The sequence below is a fragment of the Babylonia areolata genome, chromosome 5, assembly GCF_041734735.1.
Source record: "Babylonia areolata isolate BAREFJ2019XMU chromosome 5, ASM4173473v1, whole genome shotgun sequence".
Classification (NCBI taxonomy): domain Eukaryota; kingdom Metazoa; phylum Mollusca; class Gastropoda; order Neogastropoda; family Buccinidae; genus Babylonia; species Babylonia areolata.
Genome location: NC_134880.1, coordinates 34,518,470 through 34,541,303, shown reverse-complemented (window position 1 = coordinate 34,541,303; position 22,834 = coordinate 34,518,470). Strand labels below are relative to the sequence as shown.

Sequence of the window (22,834 nt, the reverse complement as noted above, 5' to 3'; positions counted from 1 at the left end):
ATAAGTATATTGTCGACAATGGTCTTACATTATCAGCAGAAAAAACTCACATTATGCTTTTTAACAATGGTAATAATCCAGAAGAGTTACCAACATTTAAAATTGAAAATGAGCCCATTCAGTACAGAGATATGATAAAATTTTTAGGCTTAATGCTTACTTCAAAACTAGCTTGGAATGCCCATATCGAATATATAATAACAAAAGCAAGAAAATGTTTAAACTTGCTCAAAGTTATAAGTAAACAGTACTGGGGACAAGATACAACGTTATTGAAACATTTATCATCATCACTTATTCGATCCAAACTATCGTATGGACAAGAAGTCTTTTTCAATGCTCCAAAGTATTTGTTAAAGAAACTTCAAAGCATTGACTGTAAAGCATATAGACTTGCCCTTGGCGTACCTTTCCACGCATCAACCCTCGGAACATATAAAGAAATAGGAGAATTACCTTTGGATAAATACCGAAACCTGGCATGTGCTAAATACGTATTGAGAAGCTCAACAACTGAAAATTTTACATCGGAGGAAGTAAGAATTACATCTGAAAACAACTTCCAAAAAAGAGCTAACACCATATCTTATCTAACACCAATTGGCACGTTTGTGTCAAACCTTTTCCAAAAGTCCGAAATTAATCCAGATAATGTCGACACGCAGAAAACAGGAAGTCCATGCCCCATTTGGGAGATGAGTAAAGCACAGTTTGATATCAATCATACTGACATTGCAAAAAAAGAAAATCCAAATATCATGGCAACAGAAGTCCGATTACACCTTCAGAATCGATACCGTGACCACTTACCTATTTACACAGACGGCTCACTCCTAGACAATGGCCAAGCAGGTTCAGCTTTCGTTATACCAAAACTGAAAACTGAACGATCATACCATATTGGTAAAGATCGGTCAATATTCACAGCTGAACTTATCGCTGTTCTTATGGCTTTAAATTATATTCTTAATCTTCCAGTTTGCCTTCCACAAGTCTTATTTTGTGTTGATTCAAAATCTGTATTATACGCTTTAAACTCATCAAACTGTAAGAACAAGTCCAAAATAATAATAGAAATAAGTCACATTGTACATCTTATGAATTTGAGAGGAACACGTATAACTTTTTGTTGGGTTCCTTCTCACCTTGGTCTCCAATATAATGAATGGGCTGACAGGGCTGCAAGAAAAGGTGCAAAACACCAACAGGGAACCACATACCTTTATGTACCATTGTCTGTACAAGAGGGATACCGCTTACTAGAAAAAGCATCATGGAGCAAAGTCAGGGAAGTATGCCAGCAAAATGGCAAAGTTTTAAATAAAAGTTTAAATAATATTCAACAACCGGAATCTATCAATCAATCAAATACATTCAGTAATTTATTCAGATTAAGGCAAATTCGGGCATTATCAAACAGGATAAAGCTGAACGCTTTTATAACAAAGTTCAGCAGAGATGTTAAATGCATATGTGGAGAATCTATTTCTAGAAAACACATACTCTTTGAATGTCAGAGTCTGAAATCGTTTTTACCAAACTTCTCGGAAATTTCTTTTGAATGTATTTTTGACAATTTCAAGATGCTATCTGCTATTGCAGAAGGTTTGCTGCATAGTCCAATTGGACATTTGTTATAGTTGTTACAGTTGTTTGATGTCAGCGTTTCCTTCTATATTGTGCCTATGTCTCCCGTTTTAATGCTTTATTTTTTCCAATGCTCTGTATCTTCCCCCCCCCCCTCCCACACACACACATGCGCACACACGCGCACACACATACACACACACACCATTTTTCACCCTCTGACCAATACCGTTCCCTCCACCACGCCCCGCCCTCCACCCTCCCGCACCCCCCGCACCCTCCACCCCCACTTCTTTTTTCTTTTCTTTTTTTTCTTTCTTTTTTTTCCCGTCTAATATCACTTAAAGTGGAAGACGTTAAACTGAAGACTACTACACATAATTATCTGCACTTTCTTTTTCTTTTTTATTTGATGTGGACAGGCACACACACTCATACACTTTAATGTTCTGGCTCACATAAGCATATACATACTCAATTGCACTGTATACTAATGATTTCCAAGGCAGATAATGTGCCTCTAAATTCACCCAACTTAAATGATGGACTGTTTACATATGCTGCACTCACACAGAGGAGACTGGGAAATCCCCTGGCATTGGTGTGTCTTTTTCTTCTGCGTTTGAAGATACAAGTCCCACATCCACTCATTTCTTTAAAAAAAAAAAAAAAAAAAAAAAAAAAATTATAAGAGACAGACAGAGAAAGAAACATAGAGAGATGGTCCGTTGAAGATTGTATCAAGAGAGATGGAAAGGAGTGGAGGAGAGATAGAATGAATGACTGAGCGAATGAAATAATGACAGTTGTTTGAATAATGGTATCTATTTTCTGAGGGAAGCAAAAAATCTTTTTTCGCTGATTTAGTGGCATTGAAGACACTCATAGTGGTAGGCTGACAGTCAACACAGGCATATAAGAAAACTAAGGTGAACAGCACGACTCGAGGCGAAGTCCGAGCTAGTAACACTAATAACAGAATAATGCCCAGCTATCCAACAGATTGCTCCTGTCCCAGGCCCTTGGCTTCACGCCTTTGAAGACGGCAGCATCGAACACCGTCACCGCTTGCAGGTGATGGTTTTATACAGAGCATGTTCCTCTGTCGTTGTATCTTGGTGCAATAAAATCTCTTTTCTTTTCATTTGTCACTCACACACGAAGGCACATTCCTATTCGTACAACCCCATTACTGTGCGTTCGCACCACACACACACACACACACACACACACACACACACACACACACAACCAACTGACCCCGTGCTAATACACACTTTCATAAACACGCAAACACACGCTGCGCGCACACACGCTAACACACACACACACACACTAATTGACGCGCGCGCGCACACACACTAACACATACACACTAATACAAGAGAACGAAGGATCTGTTTATTCAAATAAAGGCCAAAGCCCCTTACTGAAGGGGTGTGACATAAGTACAAATACTGGAATTATAGTTGATACCACAATTTTATCATAAACATATACATCAGCAAAAGAAAATATTATGATGTCATAAGATTCAGTCTTTTCAAAGATTTTTAAATATAAATAACAAGTCAATAAAGAGCAGACTCATTTCTGGAAGATAACAACACATTTAATCTAAAACTGCAAGGATTGTTATAATACTTAGGTTCAATCAATTTCGATCTAAGGTCAAAACGGGCAGGACACGTTCACAAAAAATGGATCTCGTCTTCTCTGTCTGTGTTACATTAACGACATCTTACTTCACTCTCACCTTTGGACCTGTATCTCAGTCGATGACACGCAATTTCAGAAATGCCAAATCTAAATTTAGTCAATGCACATTTAAGAAACCGGTTCACTCTAAGTGCAAGGTATGGCTCATTCATATATTATTATGTGGTCTTAAATAGTTTATAATCAGCAAATCTGCCACTAGTATACATAGAGAGAGAGAGAGAGAGAGAGAGAGAGAGAGAGAGAGAGAGAGAGAACACTGAACTGTTTAATGTCATTAGCTGTACTAGTGACATGGGGATACAAATCAGAACAATAATGTGAAAACAATGAACCAAATTCGAATAGAAAAAAAACAAGAGAGAGAGAGAGAGAGAGAGAGAGAGAGAATCTGACAGAGGAGGGGAGAGAGCCAGAGAGAAATAAAGACAAGACAAGACAAGACAAATTCTTTATTTCGAGGATAACAGATAAGCACTGGTGTGCTTTTTTACATCCAGTCCCCGCCCTGAATAGGGTCTACACTACACAATATTTAATAAAATGAAAGCATGGTGTTAGTAGAGATACACAACAGAGGAAAAAAATATGCATAAATCAAAACAAAACCACACACACACACACACACGAACACACACCCACACACACACACACACACACACACACACACATGGCATACAGGCACTAGCATGGTGTTAGTAAAATGCATAGGAAAAAAAAAGAACAAAATCAAAGAAACAAACACACACAATACACACCCGCATTACACATCAGAATGGGGGATAGAGGGTGAGGAAGGTTCTGTCAACCATACACATTTGACAAACAGCATCAATAAAATGAACGGTTTACATTACACATTATGGCATAAGGTGGGAAAGGCAATGTTTTTTGAAGGTGGTTGGGCAATCAGTGGTGTTGTTTAATTGTTTAAAATGAGAGAGAGAGAGAGAGAGAGAGAGAGAGAGAGAGAGAATCTGACAGAGGAGGGGAGAGAGCCAGAGACAAGTAAAATGAGAGAGAGAGATCCCCGTACTGAGTCGTCTGAGTCCGTGCAACTAAGCAGCGAGCCCGCGGAGGTTGTCAGTGTTCGACGTATTTCGGAGTTGAAAAGAAAAAAGAAAAGAGATATGATTATGTTCGTAAGTCTTTGTAGTTTTCATAGCTTCATAAAAAAACTGTTGGCATGAGACTATAGAAAAAACGTGTCTCTTTTATCCTCTTTTCTTTTAAGCCGTTCTTTTCTTTCAAAGGGGTGGGGCAGAAGTGCCTTGGCTCTCGTTTTTAGCAAGGGAGATCACTACGGTTGCGCGGAAGTTCTGATTGGAAAAAAGTTCGTGACACCATAGCGGGAGAAGTGCTGAAGCCTAAATATTCTGCGAGAAGCTGACCGCATTTTCCATCCAAAATCGCCCAAGTTCACCCCCTCTTACTGCCATGGTCAGGCATAAAGACGGGATGAGTAGGCTGGTTGTATTCCCACTGTCATTTATCACGTGCTTTCTAATCTCAGAAGTAAAACATTCAACTAATGCAGAGAAGATACCGGGTCATCGCCGGCCTTTGGGAGCACACTCGAAGCCATACGGAGTGACCGTCATCGGCAAGTTTTCGTCACCCCAAGTGTTTTATGGTCATTTCGTCAAAGCCAGTAAGCCTATACACATGAAGTCAGCCCTGACAGAAACAAAACATCCAGGCTTGGAATGGACAGACGAATATTTAAGGTGTGCATAAGATAAAAAGCGATTTTTATAATATTAATAATTATTATCAGATATTGAGATAGATTATTATTACCAACCTCGACCCCATCAAGATAAGTAAATACTGCCCGACTGTCGGTAAGTATAAAGCTGCGGCACAAAAGAACTCCACTCTAATTGTAATTTGTATACAACAATACAATTTGTTTTATAATTTGCAGAATATGGAAAAAGTTATGAATTTGATATTAAGATTCTGCATTATACTTGAATGCAGGGTGTGTTATGAGGGGTTAGAGCAGTGGACTTAAAATATGACCCTAAGGGTTTTGGGTTTGATTCTGGGCAGCACCATCTAATGGGTAAAAGGTGGCATGGGGTTATTGGATTGGATTTTGATTAAACAAACAACTTCTCCAGGTAAACATGTGCAGAATTGCTAGTAAAAGAAACATCTGTATCAGTTCATGTGTGTACTTGTTGATACAGTATGATTTATATAATATTTGAATGCAAATAATCCATACAGAAATTTTTTTATGAAATCCACATGTTAAGTTGATACTGGTTGTGGAGTAGTTTGGGTGAGACTAAGGAAAAAAAATCCTTTGATATTTTGCATTCTACAGATAGGCAGTCTGCACAGTCATTATTCTTTACATTTTAGAAGAATGAAAAAGTTTTCCTTTGATGTGCATTAATTTAATGTTCAAACTTGTATTGTTATACTATGTAATTGTACTAACTGTACCTAAGTTATATATGTTTTAGATCATTGATGAATTATTGAATGCTAAAATCAGTTAAAAATTACCTGGGTGAATACTTTTTTTCCCCTATACTATGTGACAGGAATCACTATGGCCAAGAGATGGTACGTGTGGAGATAGGAAAGAAGGAAGTACGCCATCGAAATGCACAGTGGATGAGATTGAACAACTTTCTCAGTGACTATGCTGATAATGACCTATACATGGTAAACAGCATCAAGGACTCTATGGAAGGTGAGATCAGTGTTATGATTTTGCTGTTGCTTCTTTGTTTATCTTTTTTATTTTATTTGGATGTTTCATATTGAATTGGATGATATCTTTATTCTTTCATTTCAGTGTCACAGTTTTCATAGTGGTTGAGTGTAAATAAACCTAAAAGCATTTAAAGTTAAGTTTTTCATATATTATTGTTGTTGTTGCTGCTGCAGTGATAGTGAATTTGAGCTTGTGTTGTTTTCACTGTTCAGAGACAAACCAAGTTTGATTTAAGCTTAGGATATTCCACTTATTTTCAAAATCAGTTGCGCATTTTGTTTACAGTTATGTCCTCATAATAAGGAAAATTTAATTGCAAGCATATAACACAATATACATGCACAGTGATGTGTATACCTGCACATCCCCCCACCCTACACACACACATACACATACACACACACACACACACATGCAATCCCCTCCTCCAAAAAATAATCCCCCATCTTCCTATATGCATGCTTAGGATGAGCTGTCATCCCACTGTCCACTTCTAGTTGTTCTTTGTCAGCTCTGTAAAGAGTCGTTTGGGTGCCACACAGAATGGCACTTTTCACTGTTAGCCACACGAAATTTGGCCAGGCAGAGCAAACCGATAGGCCTAGTTTGCATCAGTTTGACATGGTAAGTATATGTATCACCAAACATGGAGTATAATACAAACTCCTCCTGTCTGTTGTGTTAAAGCCTGGGTCTCTGCAAGTGGTTTTGCTATGTTGTCAGTGCTTTGTTTTTCATTCCCATTCGTCCCTCTTCCTCAACACTTCCTTTGAGGATCAGATAGTTAGCAAGGCTATTGGATCTTGTTATGTGGCTACGTAACAAGGTCCATCGCAATTTTTATGAAAAACGATGACTACCCAAAATGACTGAATGCTGTTCCTCCAACAGGACTGGTGCACATACCATCCACATTACAGTGTGGGGGGTTTGAGAAAGGTGTGATGGAGGCGGTGCTGTGGATGGGGAGGGGGCCCATTCACTCCGTGCTGCACTACGATGAACTGGAAAACCTCCTTTGCGTCTTCGACGGAGCCAAGGACGTCATTCTCATTGACCAGGTTTCTTTTGTGTGGTGATTGTCTATCTTTCCTTTTGTAATTCCCCCCCCTGCCCCCCTCTCTGTTTTGATTCACTGCCAAAAGTTGAACGCAGATGTAACGAAAATTTATGTTTAAATGAATCATTTGAAAGAATACTGAAGTGAAAAAAAATGCATCAATGAATTATGCAAGTAAATAACAAAGAAAAAAGAGAAAAAAAAGGTCAAATATGGTTAGGCCATAGCTTGAAGTCATTTTAATTTATTTGAATTAATGGATGGTAGAGACCAAATTCATCAACTCTGAGTTGCTATGGAACAGTTCAGAATATTTGGTTGTTTGAAATTGGTTTGTTTAAAATGAAATAGAATGTGAAATAGAATGTGATTTACTGGAAAAGCAGGCACAATGTTTAGTAAATTTTCTTTCAATAGTTTGATTGTAAACAAGAAAGAATAAAATGCAAATTTTAAAATGTACATGTAATCTGGGCTTTGAGTTGGACAAGTGAAAAGTGATACAAATCTCGATATGTTTGAAATATCTCAATATATTTAAAAGAAGTTAGTAGTAAGATCTATCAGTCTTTCAAACTGTTCCTGATTTTAGCACAGGACATTATCAGATGATGGCTAGCTGCCATGCAGAATCCTTCAGATTTTGTTACAATGTAAAATGGAGGTGCTAGTTACCTTGGCACATGCTGTTGAAACTGATTTTTTATAATAAAACTTGAAAATGAAAATGGTTGATGGTTTATAGCTGAGCTGGAGGTATCAGTATAATTTCTTCAGAGTTCTTTGCTGTGATGATCATTATGTTGTCAAGTTGACCTGGTACTGTTGGCATGCTGACCTCCCTGGGTCAGGGTCTGACTTTGACCATGGAAATGATGCATGACTAATCTTCTCTCTGAGCAAAGAGCTTTGTAGACCATCATGTTTGATTGTCAGAAATAATTGGCTAGGTCTTACACTGTAAGCGTTGTCAAGTTTTATAGTTCAACTATAATGATAATTAATACTGTTTTTACTATTGATATTGTTTATTTGTTTAAACAAGCATACCAACACGCAGTGGATATATATACACACACATGAAGGGACGCTCGCAGACATGCATGTGTACATGCACACACACGCACACACACACACACACGCACACACGCACACACACACACACACACACACACACAATTTTACACATACACCCACACACAGGTTTACACATATACCCACATGCACGCTCTCTCACTCACCAACACGCATTGACTGTCTCCAGTTCTACAAAGACAAGGTGGAAAGCCGTGGCTTTGTTCAAGAAGGACACTATAGCCAGGTGGACCCTGAATCTGTAGATATGCACAGGTTTCCACAATTCCAGAACCTTCCTTGGTATCGGGTGCATCTGGATGCTGGTGACTGTCTCTTTATCCCATACGGGTTAGTGTTTTGTGTGTATGCATAGGTGTTGATGTGTGCATACATGTGCATGTGTGTTTGTGTTTGGTTAATAGTTGGTTTGTTTCTTCTCCTTGACAGTTAATGGTGTGTCATACATTTGCCAAAAAGTTTTTAAACAGAAGAACTAAAGAACAATAATAAAAACGAAAATAAGCCATGTGTTCAGTTAAACACTTATACTTCATTAGATGTGTTAATAACAGCTTTTTATGGGACCAGGGACTGAATCTTACTTGAAAATGTTTGAAAAAAAAAAAGATTAATTCATCAGGATGATTTTGTGATTTATTTTTCCCCAGTCCTTTACCAACAAAACCAGATCAGAAGAAATTGTTAATTTCACCACTTGTTGAATTTTCAAGATTGGTGATAAAAGATGAATTGTAAAACTGGAAACACTTTGACACTTGACTTGTAAAATTCACAGATCATTGTACTGACTTCAGGTGCTTCTTTACACAGTATGTCACAGTATGTATTGAAGAAAATTTGACATGGTAATTGAATGATGATAATGACATGTAGTTGGTGATGAACAGACCCAAACAATTTCTTCAAACTGGTTCAGTGTCATGAACTTTATGGATACATTGTTGAGGATGTCAACTGGATTTTCTGAGCTGCTGGGTGGGTGCCTGTGTGGAGTGAACCAGGTTGACAGTGGAATGTAGCATGAAAGGTGATATCACAGAATGTTTCCAGATGTTTCAAGTTTACTAATTCTGTTCCCATTTCTGGTACAGCTGTGACTCAAGACATTTGCAAGCATGAGGTTCTTGAGACTGTTGGCTGAAATCAGACTGAAGGAAGATTTGTAAACAGGCAGTTTTTTTTAGATTTTTTGTTATAATGATGCACAGATGATTTTAAGTTGAAACAGAAGTTTCAATCTCATTCCGGATTTGTTATTGCTAGCATGGACACTTTTCAGAATCAACAGTGTAAAATTCAGTGTACAGTCTTTTCTTTTCACAAGCAGGAACAAATGATCGGGTAGAAATAATTTCTCAAAGTTACCAGAAATGCTTATGTATAACATGATGTTTGCTTTGATTAGAGTGGTGACTGTTGATTCCTCTTTTCAGGTGGTATCACCAAGTGACGTCTTACGGAGATCGTAACCTAGCCCTGAACATCTGGTTCTCTCACATCTGGTGGTTTAATGATGACTCCTGTGAAGACTTCTCATCATTTCCACACCTTAAACCTCTGGACAAGTTTGGCGGGTTTGCTTCACCAAATGAGGCTGTTAGGTTAGTGTCTGCATGAACTCTTGTCATGTGGATTTTAAGTGGAAGTTATGAATCTTTGGAAACGTTGTATTGTTGGAAGAGCATAGGTGAATAATGGTGAATAATGGACAAAGTATTGGAGCTAGCAAATGTTATGTTATTATTGTTTTGAAATATTTTGCTGTGCAGATCATGCTAAAGATACTTTACAGAGCACATCCTTAAAAGCTCTGTTAGTTTCAGTTTTCAAGGAGGCTTCAAAGAGTTAGGACTGATCCATATACACCACACCACATCTGCTTGAAAAAAAAAAGATAGAGCATGTGCACCTGATGCCTTGAGAGGTATCCAGATGCTGGGAAAATGTTCTTCAAAGTTCTTGATAGCTCGAAAAAGCTTTAGGTGTTTGACAAGAGGGTAGAAGAGGGATGCTATGCAGAAGACAAGAGTAACATGTATAACAAAAACTAACATAATCCTGGTGAGCCCTTCACTGACCACAAGAATCAAAGAGCCAGGTTGAATGGTTGCTGCCTCTGAAGAGAGACTGGTACCACATCCCTTCAGGAAGTCCATATGAGTCAAGCAGTATTGCAGCTTTTTATGATAGCGAATGTACCCTTACTTGTTGACATGCAGCAAGATTCAACCAGTTTGAAGCAAAATTGTGACTTCAGTATTGATGATACCTAAGTTCTTTTTTTGTGTGTATTACTGTTCGATGTATTTTGTTCAATAAAATGAAAATTATATAAGTGCAGACTGACAGGATGTCACTATTGGTATGGAAATGGAAGGGAAAAATTGATGCTGAAGGCATAAAATGTTGGGACAGTTTTTCTGCTTTTTATTTTTAATGTCTGTGGTTGAGTATGATGGAAAAGATGTTATGGAAGTCCGTTTAGGTTTGGGACAAGGCTGAATACTGCACTTCCTTTCATAACTTTCCCTGGTGTCAGCCAGGCCAGAGAGAGATACAGACACTGTTGGTCAGCAAATTGAGCAGCACTCCCTCAGGTGCATCTGTGTTGTGGACGATTTTCATCTGTGTATTCTCAGTATTCACATTTGGGCCCTTACCTTGCACACACAACTCAGGATAGGAGCTGATCAGGGGTAGAACAATCGTGTAATGAAAAGCCTCTGACAATGTTTGAATCTGACATCCTTTTAGTCACCAGTCTTTGTTAAGTTGGTTGTGTTTTAGCATTAGGTGATGTGAACAAGAGAAATGATTTAAATAAGGAAGAAATTTTGATGTGTTGATTGATTTCTGTCTTTAACAGATCACAGTGGCTGGAGAAGTTTGAGGGATCAGATGATGACGTGGACTTCAAGGATTTTTCTCGCAGGGTTTCTTCTGGCACAAAAGATGATTTAAAAAAGGTGTTTATCTCCAAGTAGTGTGAGGAATATGATGAGCAGAGTTTGTATCATGTCAGTCAGTATGTGTCTATCTGAAGATATCTGAGTCCCAGTTTTGAATATTGGTCGGTTCTCTTTTATTACTTATTTCATTTTTGTGTGTTTTTTCAAATTGTTTTATTTTTTCTATTATGTTTTAATGATGGCAATTAAATGAAAATTACAATTTCACTTGATGTCTACAGTCACCATTATGTGTAAAAGAACATTAAACAGAATTCTTCCTGCTTGGTTTTCATTTAATCAGAACAACTGTGGACCTGTTACATATTTTGAAGAAAGGAAATTTCACATTATCAGAAAGATTTTTCCCTGCCAAACATTTTGGAAGCTTTTGGTCATGAAATGGGTATGGTAGACAATTTCATTAATTGGAGGGGAACACACACGTTTCTCCAGTCATCTGATTTCTGCAGATAGACTGGGAAAGGAAGGGGATGTAGGGTGTGGAGCGTGACAGAATGCTGTGCCAGGAGAACAGAGAGAAAGGCCTGTTGTGGGGGTGGGGGGGGGGGGGGGGATGCAGTGTGCTGAGGCACAGACTGTGGTGCTGTCACTTTCATAAAATCACTTGCTCACAGATGAACAGAAAGGAATAACATGCCTGCAACTAAAAAAAAAAAAAAATCCTGCTCTTTCATTAGTTAGTAATTTTGAGGCACATTTACTATTAACAGCAACAACAACAAAAAACACCCCAAAAACATGCTGTCATTCTTTATTAGCTGTATTGTAATTATGGATTCATACTTGCTGTGAAAAATTCATTTCCCTCTTCGTTGTTTAGATTGTCTGTCATTAGATATCCATGTACACCTTTTTTATGTACATTTGCTTGCACTCTCAGACATTGATTAACTAAGATCAGAATAAGAATGTTTCAGTAGCAGTAACAATTATTTCCATCCATACCTCATCAAACAACGTATCACAGCAAAAGTAATGTGGTGGTGGTGTTTTTGTTAGGCGTGATTGGTCAGATATTGAATTGACAAACAAACAGCATGAGTATTGAGTCTTCAAATGTTTTTATTGCTTCTTTACAGGCATTTTCCTTCATCGACCACGACAAGGATGACAGCCTGTCTTGGGAAGAACTGACATCATTTGATATCAACAGAGGTCTGCTTCAGTACCCTTCAGTATTTTATTCCCACTCCACTTCCGCAAAGAGTGAGCCAGCAGAAGAAAGTTCATCAGATGCAGAGGATGCTGCTGCTGGTGTTTCTTCTCACAGGATTGCTGCTGGTCAGAAACATTCAAAACGTGATGAGTTGTGACTACTGCTGCTGCATTCCAACATGTAATTTGTTGTGATAATGTTATTTACTGTGCTTATATGACTGAGTTCCTTTGCTGATAACTATACACAGACTTTCACACGTTTTTTATGTGAAAGTTGATTTTTTAAATTTTATTTCATTTTATTTTGATCAGTTTAAAAGGTGTTGTGATGATCTTTAGTAAATTTGATTTGACATACTGCTTTGAATAATTCTTGGGGAAAAAATCTGTCAAGTTATGTATGCAGATGTTTGAGAGCTGAAGGAAGTTCTAACCTATGTCTGCCTTTTTAGCCTAGTATTGATGTGATTGTGTGTGTGTGTGTGTGTGTGTGTGTGATAGTTTTTATTATTTTTCATAGAATTGATGTGTTTGTGTCCTGTGGTCTGATGTTTATTCACATCGTGAGTTTAGATGGTATCATGTGTGTGTGCATGCATAAATGCATGGGCTTGTATGCATACCAGTGATCTTTTCCACTGAATTGGCAGTCGACCACTGTTCTTAATTGTTAAAACTGGATGGAATAGTTGGGTTTCTTGATGGCACTGTTATGGTGACCGCAAACTATAAGCATTAAGAATAGCATATTTCAGTGAATACATGACTCTGAAACGCTGGAGATGCTGAGATGAAAATTTTGTTAATGACAAATGTAATCTGTTATTTCATGTAAAATGGACATTGTAAACATTTAACATGGGCATCAAGTTCAGATTATTTGTTCTTATTGAATTAATTCTCCCCCAAGCCTACATTGATTTTGTTGTTGTTGTTGTTGTTTTCTTTTACCCATTTTGGGCCTTGTTATCTCCCTGGTTAGAAATTTGTGTTCACTGTGTTTTTATTTATCTGAGCAGTCCTGATATGGCCCTATGCAATTTTGGCTGGACTGTGAGCAACAGTGTCAAATGTCCCTGATTAATTTGGCTGGCTAGACAGTAGACTGTTCATTCAGAAAATTAGGTCGTCAGTTTCCAGAAAGAATATAACTTAAAAGGTTTGAAGATATGCTTCTGATTACTTTTGTTTATGTTCTGTTCAAGTTGTTCCCCTTTGTATGTGTCTGGTGAGAAATAGCATTCTATGTAACGATGAAATGATTATATTCTGTTTTTTTGGTGACGATGGTGAACATGTGCTGGCTGCAGACAGAATTCTTCAAGGGAGTGGCTCAGCTCATTGAAATGAAGGAAAGATGAGGGGTGTGAAAGCTGTAACTGGATTATTTTGAGAGTGATATAACAGTGGTAAACAAGAAACATTTATACTTGGTAACATAAAGCAAGGAATTAGCAAAAAAAACCAAAAACCCAGGTATTGTTCCCAAGTTGATTTTGAATTAAAGGGAAAAGAAAGTTTTTAAGTATTTGCTTTCTTGGATACAGACATGTTGTTTACTATCCAGCTGAATATCACATGTTTTTGTTTATATATTGTTTGTCTTTTTGGACAAAAATATGTGTAGAAGTGCAGCATTTAATTAAATGTTGTTAATTGGATATGGTACGCTTTGGATACTCTTAGTTACTAATTTTTTGTAATGGATGAAAGTGTCTGCATTTACTCTTTTGCTTGAATATTATGGGGAAAAAAGTGCAAAGTTTTCCCATATAAATGAAGATATATATGTGACATCAGATTGTATTGTTCTGTGTTTATTGTGCTTAACATCATATCATGTTACATGTTGTAAAATCTAGAATCTTTAAATGTTTTTTATATTGCATTGTTTCACATTTACATATTTTTTCACATTTATTTTTTACATGTGTAATTTTCATGTGTACAAATTGTTTTATATTGTAGTGGTTGAAAAAAAGAGATGAGAATAGGTCCACAGCATCAAAAGACTGCATTGATTTTTTTAAAATTTAAATTAACACACACACATAAAATACACAGTATTGTATTTTTGTATTTTCATATAAGTACTGTAATTTTCCGCATATAAGACGCTACTTTTTTTGTGCTGAAATCTGACCCCTGCGTCTTATCGGCTGTATGTGCCCTATCTGCTGAATTCTGACCACCACGTGGGGCCATCTGAAACAACAAACTCAGTAATATGACAACATCGTTTATTGCAATAAACACTCATGTTGGTGCTGAACAGCAACACTTAGTCTCAGCACTGTTCAATTCAACATGGTTCATGTTCACCATCAAATGAAATTCAACATCAAATTTCAGCTCTAACAGGACAGCAGTTCGCCCTCGTGCCATGAAAAAAAGACCAGTGTCTTGAGTTGGGGAAGAATTTATGGTGTGAAAAAAAAGAAACTGGAAGTGAACTGACGGGTTTTTTTTTTTTAAAGCAGAATGTAAAGCAAAATGGTGGACAGGATTGAAAGCAGGACTTGCAGACTGGACTTTAATTGAACAGGTTAATGAACTGTACAACTTAACATCCCACTGAAGGCTATAAAATTGTTTTTAAAAAAGTGGTAAGAAAAAAAAAAGAAGGAAAGAAAATGAAAACAGCAGATAACACAGCAAACAGAATTAAGAGTGGAGTCAACAAGCAGGCGATTTCAAGTCGGATTAAGATTTGTTGTAACGAGCCTTAACACTTTTTTCTCTTTTCCACAGTCAGTGATGTATTGTCTGTGCTCTGGCAATTAGGAAGCGAAATTGTAAACACTTGAATGGGCACTAGCTGTCTGTTATGCAGTGTTATTTGTCTGTATGGCCTTTTTGATTTATTTTTGTTTAGCTTTAAAGTATTGTTTTTTTCCTTTTTTACGATTTTTTTTTAAAAATCAGGGATGATAAATTAAGCAGAAGGGCTGATGTCTTCAGCATGGCCTAGTCTTATTTGTCATAAGGAGCTGTTTTGTGGGTTTGTCTTTTTTTTTTGTTTTTTGTTACGATGTGACAGTTTTGTGTTGAAGGGGTTGAGTATTTGTATGTTGTGACAGTCCTGATATGGCCCTGTGCCATAAACAACAATAAACAATAGACAATAAACAAACCTTTTGCTGACTCCATGCTGAACAAGTTGGGGATAGGGGCAATATTTTTGTGTGTTCACAGACATTTGATTGATTGTACATTGTGAGATTCATAAGTTTATCTCAGAGGTAAGAGTGAAGCTTTGGTGTGTTTTTTTTTTTATTGTTGAAATGTTACAGAGGCTAGGAGTGTTAAATAGAAAATGTGTTTAGTTGTAGTGTTATGAAACCATCAGTAAGCCAACATTCAACAGCAAACATCTTCAATAGTAAACAGTGTTGTTTGTCATCAAAACATCAGTTGGCCAAAATTAAGACATATAAATTATCAATCTGCCAAACTAGAAACAGCAAAGCACATTAAAGGAAACAAGCTATGGAATGAAACAAACAAGAAAATGTGGGGAGTAGCTTGAAATGTTCGCAAGGCAGACTGTTTGTGTCAACTGACTGAAAACAGTCATGGCATTGAACAACTGAGATCATAATTATGGTTTTGATGATACTTCATTCCTGTATTGTATATATTCCCATGTGTTTAGTTCAGAGGGCATGGCATGTTTTCCTCAAGATGTTACACATATTGTAGACAGAGAGACCAAATAAGCAAGGACAAATACTGGAAAGGAAATAGAAATATTAAGTTTGTTCACCTGACTTACTCATGCTTGACCAATGCTGTATGCAACTGCTAGTAAGGCATCAAGTTTTCCAAATGCTGTCTTTTGGTGTGTTTTGCTGGTGATGTACGTTTGATGCACACATCACACACCAATAGACAGGCACCACACACAGATCATTTATAATACTGTAACAGATGCCATTGTTCTACTATCTTCCCAAAATTTACACTTCATCAGAACAGCTAGAAATGTGTGGCACTGGCTTTACCTAAAATGCGTAAATATGGAAGATGAAAAATGTAACAAATTTGGAGGCACCGTGGCAGAATCAGTTAGCTGTTGGACTTCTGATCCAATGTTCACCAATCATCAGGGTTGGAGGCCCTGTTTGGGCATAACGTGTTCTTGGGGAAAGGCATTTACTCCGATTTTCCTTACTCCACCCAGGTTTAAATGGGAATCTGACTTAGGAAAGTTAAAAGCAGAAGGAGAGGATAAGACCCCACTTTCCTATGCTGAACCCTAGACACACAGAATATGAATTCACTGCCATGATGGCCATAAAAGGCAATGGGACCTCTGGCCTTTTTTGTGTTATAAAAGGGAGGAGACGCCCTGCAAGCTGACACTTCACCACAATCCACAAGTGTGGACAGTTGTCCAGACCAGAAGTAGGCATAGCATCAGCACAGAAGGGATCCATGCCACCTCACAATCCCCACCACTCTAATCAGACTTCACCCATCTTGCTCTGACACTAGGTATTGAGTCTGTGAATGCTCCTTGCAGCAACTCTGATCTGATTGTTAGAAGCAGAGTGACTGACAGTGAACAACCACCCCTATTAGTGGATATTGTGCATCAACCTGTAGATGACAGAACATGGAAATTAGGTGAAGATATTATAACAAACATAAAAATAACCATGTGGCTCTCGAGTTTGCTCAGGTCTTTTATTAATGGATGATAGACAACCTGAAATGGCTTAAGTGTGATAATAACAATTCTGTAAATTCCTCATTGCTCCTGCAGAGAAATTATAAAAGGAGACTTAGCTGTGTATGGTGTAAGGAAGATATATTATGTCTACAAAGAACACAGAGAAGGCTTCAGAGACCTGCATCAAATGGCAGTTAGATTTGGGTTTGTCAGGCAACTCAGTCGGTATGGCCAGTGGGGGGAAGTGAGGGGACATATTTTACACTGCACAGACAGGACCACATGTCAAGACAGCAGTGAAAATCCTAATCATGTGGATGTGTTATTCATCTGCCGTTTCTCACATTAAGACTTCAGTTTTAAACATGGTCTTGCAGAAGGTTGAGAAGCTGGTACTTGTCACACACAGCCTGGATGGCATTGTTCAGCTTCTTCAGGTTGTCAGTTACCTGTTTGAGCCAGACCCAGAACTCTGATGGGTCCTCAGCAAAGCCGGTGTTTTCCATCATAGACACCCTGCTCATGACAAAGGTGGGCAGGGCCCAGTGGACGCTGGCCATCATCAGCTCTGGGTGAAACCATGCCAGCGTCTCAGTGTACACTTTGACAATCTCTCCAGGGAACTCCTCATCGGAGATGGCTGGGTCCTGGATCTTCTCCAGACAGGTGTGGATGAACTCCAGGGTGCGATGGAACCTGAGTAGGGTATGGCTGCCGGAGTGTCTGCTTTCTAATTGGACCAGGTTGTGAAGTTCGTAGTGCACCATGCCCTGCACCGTCAGGTATTCCTTGCCGTTGTCACCATCACGGTAGTCTTTGAGGAGGCTCAGGTTGGCCAGGATTTCTGGCAGTACAAACTCAAGGTTGTCTTCTCCAAACCGCTTAAGTAATCTGAGGAGACAAAAGTGAAGGTTGCTTTTGACTTGTCCAAAATGTCAACAAAGGCTGTGAGCCACATTTGAAACATTCAAAACGGGTCCCAGGGATGTCATCAAACTGAATTCCATACTTTTTCTTAGCCATATCGTAATGAAACAGGAAGTCTGTCGCCAGAAAGGAAGAGAGCGGTGAAAAATGCGATGACATTTGTAACCCGCTATTATCTATCTCTCCCTCCTCTCTCACACACATGCGTGCACTAACACACAAGCGCACAAAACATTTCGACATTATCATGCAAGGTGCTAAATAATCTGTCATGAAAGAGTCTTTTCCTCCATTGGTTAGGAATTTAAAAGAGAACAAGCCTGATTTTGTTTAATGAACAGTGTTACTTCTACAGTTAATGAAATTCAGCAACTTTTGCTTTGCTTATTAATTATGGGTATTTGTATGTGAGTGTGCATGGATTTGTGCACAAGTGTTTGTGAGTGGTGGTGGAGGTGGTGAAGGGATAATAAAAAAAAAATCAGCAATTATATTAAGCTAGTATTCATGCTTATATAACAAGTACCCCTCTAAACACTGAAAGCAAAAGTGAAGAAAAAAGAAGCTGAAAAAAGAATATGGTGACACAATCACAGCTGTTAATATTTTCCAGAAAATCTGTTGTGACCAAAAAATACATGTGATTAGCTTTCAGTAAACAATATATTAAGTCGTGAAGTGCAATCTGCTTGCAATTCAGCTCAGTGCATCAGGATACTGCACAACACAACACAGTGCTTACAATGCAGAGTCCAGGAGTGAAAGACCTTGTCAGAAGAAAAAAAAGATAAAAATTATCTTTTTTACAAATCTTTATTATTTTTTAATTTTATTTTATAAGAAATAGACGAATGGAGTTTGACTCCAGAGGTTTTTATACACTGTCTTGGGAACTGTGACACAAGAGCATTTTTTTGCTGCCTAAGCACACACAGCATTGCAAACTAGTAATTGACAATTTCAGACTGGTCTTAGCTCCCTTGATTAACTCTCTGGGACAACCAGTCATCTCCCTTTCTTTCCCCCACAAAGACTCAAGAGACCAGAGTTATCTGAACAGAGAGTTAACTTAATGCCCTGATGATCAGCTGCAAGTGTGAATTGGTTGACTGCTCAGACTCGTAAAATGTATTGAAGGGCTTCCAACACCAGATTTAAATGCAGAAAGTTTTAAGAAGCACTTTTGCTGCATAAAAAAACAAAATATTTTACCCAAAATATATGTTGACTGTACTGTGCTAAATTTGCATTGGTTATGATCAGTTTGCATTGGTTATGATCTTTCTGTGACTGTGCATGCACATGGTTGTGTGTGTGTTTGTGTGTTCCAGAGACTGTTTCAAATACATGACGAACTAAAAGACAACTATGTGAACTCATTTTTCTGTCCTCATAGGGATTGTCTCAAATACATGACTTGAACTACACGATAACTATGTAAACTCATTTTTCTTACCTCATGGGGATGTCCCCTTCTTTTTTTTCAAAATAGACACAGGTTTAATTTGAAAAGGAACAATACTGACACTGGAATGAGCACATGCACACTGGTCAGCAGAAAACTCACCATATTTACGTGGAACAGCACCCACTGATAATACATGTGGAAAGACATGTCAATATTTTATATTTCAACAACTAGCACCAGCACCAAGGCATACAATGGAAGGAGTGATGGCCCTGTGGTTAAAGTGCCCAACAAGGAAGTGAGGAAGAGGGTCCATAGGGTTCCATTCACGCACAGACCAGCAGTTTTATCACCCCCCCCCCCCCCCCCCCCATCCCTTTGCATTAGACTTCAAGTGGCAGTCTTGTTGCTAAGTCTTTCATATGGGACGATTAGCCGAGGTCAATGTGTAGCGGTCAGTGTACATAAAAAGAACCCCCAAAACCCCAAACAACAACAACAACAGAACAATAGAGTTGTCCCTTGCTTAAGTCTATCGAAAAACACCCACTTTGATGAACATATTAACACACACATACACAGGAAAAGAGACCAGAAAAAGATGAGTTGCTGCACTGTGGTGACTGAGACAACAGCTGGAACTTCACAAAAAGAAATTTATGACCACCCCATGTACCACCCTCACCCCCCCCACTCCCCCTGACTCCCAGCCTCGCCAACAGAGAAAAAACAAAAACAAGAGGAAAATCCTTCATGGCTCACATGGTGTGGGATCAAATCCTTCATGGCTCACATGGTGTAGGATCAAATCCTTCATGGCTCACATTGAGCAGGATCAAATCCTTCATGGCTCACATGGTGTAGGATCAAATCCTTCATGGCTCACATTGAGCGGGATCAAATCCTTCATGGCTCACATGATGTGGGATCAAATCCTGCATGACTCACATGGTGTGGGATCAAATCCTTCGTGGCTCACATGGTGTGGGATCAAATCCTTCATGGCTCACATGGCGTAGGATCAAATCCTGCGTGACTCACATGGTGTAGGATCAAATCCTGCATGACTCACATGGTGTGGGATCAAATCCTTCATGGCTCACATGGCGTAGGATCAAATCCTTCATGACTCACATGGCGTAGGATCAAATCCTGCATGACTCACATTGTGTGGGATCAAATCCTTCATGACTCACATGGTGTAGGATCAAATCCTGCGCGACTCACATGGTGTAGGATCAAATCCTGCATGACTCACATGGTGTGGGATCAAATCCTTCATGGCTCACATGCTCATCATCATCATCATCAGCTGTCCCATGGCGGTTGCCGTTGGGGCGCTACAGATGACCTGTCAGCCAGTCCTCTCCATCCATCCCTGTCTTTCGCACATTTGACCGCCTCGCTCAGCTTCAGTCCTGTCCATTCTGTGATGTTGTCTTCCCATCTCTTCTTCTGTCTTCCTCTCTTCCTTCCTCCTCTGACTGTTCCCTGGAGCACTGTCTTGGCAAGCCCCTCTCCTCTTGTTACGTGGCCGAACCATTTTAATTTGCGCCTCTTGATGGTGGTGAGAAGGTCTTCATAGGGACCAATGGCTTGCCTTATTCTGTTTTTGACTTCCTCATTGGTTATGTGGTCTTTATAAGAGATGCCAAGCAGTCTTCTGAAGCATCTCATTTCTGAGGCCTGAATCCTCTTCTCCAATTCTGCTGTAAGGGTCCATGTTTCACAAGCATACAGGAGAACTGAGTAGATAAGAGAACGCATGAGTCTTATCTTTGAGCTGAGCTTGACTGCCTTGTCCTTCCAAATGGTGTTCAACTTGGCTAGTGTTGCAGCTGTCATTGCAATTCTGGCTAATACTTCAGGCTTGGACCCCTCATCTGAAACTATTGCTCCAAGGTATTTGAAATTCTTCACGGTTTCAAGCTTTTCTCCGTTGGCAGTGATGTCAGTTTGGATGCCATTGTCATTGTTTGTCATCAGTTTTGTTTTGTTTGCACTGATTTCCATGCCGTAAGCTGTGGCGGATCTGTCACATGGTGTAGGATCAAATCCTGCGTGACTCACATGGCGTAGGATCAAATCCTTCATGGCTCACATGGTGTAGGATCAAATCCTGTGTGGGATCAAATCCTTCATGGCTCACATGGTGTGGGATCAAATCCTTCATGACTCACATGGTGTGGGATCAAATCCTTCATGACTCACATGGTGTGGGATCAAATCCTTCATGACTCACATGGTGTGGGATCAAATCCCACACTCGCCAGAATTTTCTCCCCCCACCTCTGGACCTTGAGTGGTGGTCTGGATACTAGTCATTCGGATGGGATGATAAGCTGAAGTCTCGTGGGCAGCATATACTTAGCATACGAAAAAAGAACCGATAGCAAGAAAAGAGTTTTGCCAAACAATATTCTGAAGAAATATCCACTCTAATATACACGTGTGCACGTATGTGTGACTGAATGACACAGGAAACAAACTGACGAACGCCTACAGACAGTTGTCAGATGGCTTTACTCGGGTTAACAGCCTGATATGTAAATGACAATGTTTGTAAAGCTCGTAAAGATCGTACAAATAATATATTGAACAGTGACTGCTCCAATACAACATAATTAGTAGCCTACACACTGCCTCCTGGTAAGCCCTTTACACACACACACACACACACACACACACACACACACACACACAGATATATAGTCAACTCACTTGTACAACTCCTCAATGCCAGCCACGTAGACATCCATGGAAATGTCCCCGTTGTCGGCCACACAGCTCTGGAGGAGGGACAGAAGACGTTCCTGACTGAAGTCCTCATCGTCTGCCACAACTCCACCTCCAGAGGCCATTGTTGGGGTAAACCCGTGAGGATCTGGCTGACCGAGTCTGAACACTGTCGCTACGCCGAAAATGACGCTGGAGAACAACCCTTGTTTATAATTATATACTACGTACCACCCACTTCGTACTGTGACAGATGTACGCATGCCATCGTGTAGTGTCGTGTGTCCGAAGTTGTGTTACTGAAATATTTATTTTAAAAAAAGAAAAGAAAAAAAAGTCAACTAAGTACCAATGTGATCTCTTGCAAGTGTGTGCGGGTCGATGTTAGTTGGCAGTACGTGAGTGTGACAGCATGTTGTGTGGTCTTGTGCAAGGGGCTATGAATCGGGAAGTGAGGCTAGCGGCTCAGCTGACAAGCTTTCAATTGTCCCATATGAACGACGAGAAAAAAAAGGGGGTTCAAATCGACTAGTGACGCGTGTCAGGGTGGTATACATTTACGACTATTTGTGCATGTGAGATATCCACACACACACACACACACACACACACACACACACACACACACACACACACACACACACACACACACACATATTCATAATTCGAATAACACAGGAAATATTCCCAGTCAGGTGATGCTGACAGATGATGAATATATACAAACAAGATTAGGAAAATTTGTTTATGAATGCTGCTG

General features: G+C 39.1%; 2 protein-coding genes across 2 annotated transcripts; one reads left to right on the top strand and one right to left on the bottom strand.

The window, feature by feature from the left end:
• The first annotated feature begins 4,622 nt into the window (after positions 1-4,622).
• Positions 4,623-15,238, top strand: LOC143282036 (lysine-specific demethylase 8-like). The gene is made up of 7 exons (XM_076587461.1): positions 4,623-5,033; positions 5,865-6,016; positions 6,932-7,101; positions 8,365-8,525; positions 9,632-9,799; positions 11,065-11,164; positions 12,250-15,238. The coding sequence occupies exons 1-7, from the start codon at positions 4,744-4,746 to the stop codon at positions 12,481-12,483; spliced, it is 1,275 nt and encodes a 424-aa protein (XP_076443576.1). The 5' UTR covers positions 4,623-4,743; the 3' UTR covers positions 12,484-15,238.
• Positions 14,555-22,506, bottom strand: LOC143282037 (ceramide-1-phosphate transfer protein-like). The gene is made up of 2 exons (XM_076587462.1): positions 22,060-22,506; positions 14,555-17,894 (listed from the first exon to the last, which is right to left on the bottom strand). The coding sequence occupies exons 1-2, from the start codon at positions 22,335-22,337 to the stop codon at positions 17,363-17,365; spliced, it is 810 nt and encodes a 269-aa protein (XP_076443577.1). The 5' UTR covers positions 22,338-22,506; the 3' UTR covers positions 14,555-17,362.
• Positions 22,507-22,834: the final 328 nt, after the last annotated feature.

What these genes read in the sequence shown, in the direction of transcription:
- LOC143282037 (XM_076587462.1), bottom strand. Translation starts at nt 22,337, where the DNA reads ATGCGTACATCTGTCACAGTACGAAGTGGGTGGTACGTAGTATATAAT. An exon ending in GGCATTGAGGAGTTGTACAA is followed by an intron (nt 17,895 to 22,059) that starts GTGAGTTGACTA and finishes TTGTCTCCTCAG; the next exon opens with ATTACTTAAGCGGTTTGGAG.
- LOC143282036 (XM_076587461.1), top strand. Translation starts at nt 4,744, where the DNA reads ATGGTCAGGCATAAAGACGGGATGAGTAGGCTGGTTGTATTCCCACTG. An exon ending in TCACCAAATGAGGCTGTTAG is followed by an intron (nt 9,800 to 11,064) that starts GTTAGTGTCTGC and finishes TGTCTTTAACAG; the next exon opens with ATCACAGTGGCTGGAGAAGT. An exon ending in CAAAAGATGATTTAAAAAAG is followed by an intron (nt 11,165 to 12,249) that starts GTGTTTATCTCC and finishes GCTTCTTTACAG; the next exon opens with GCATTTTCCTTCATCGACCA.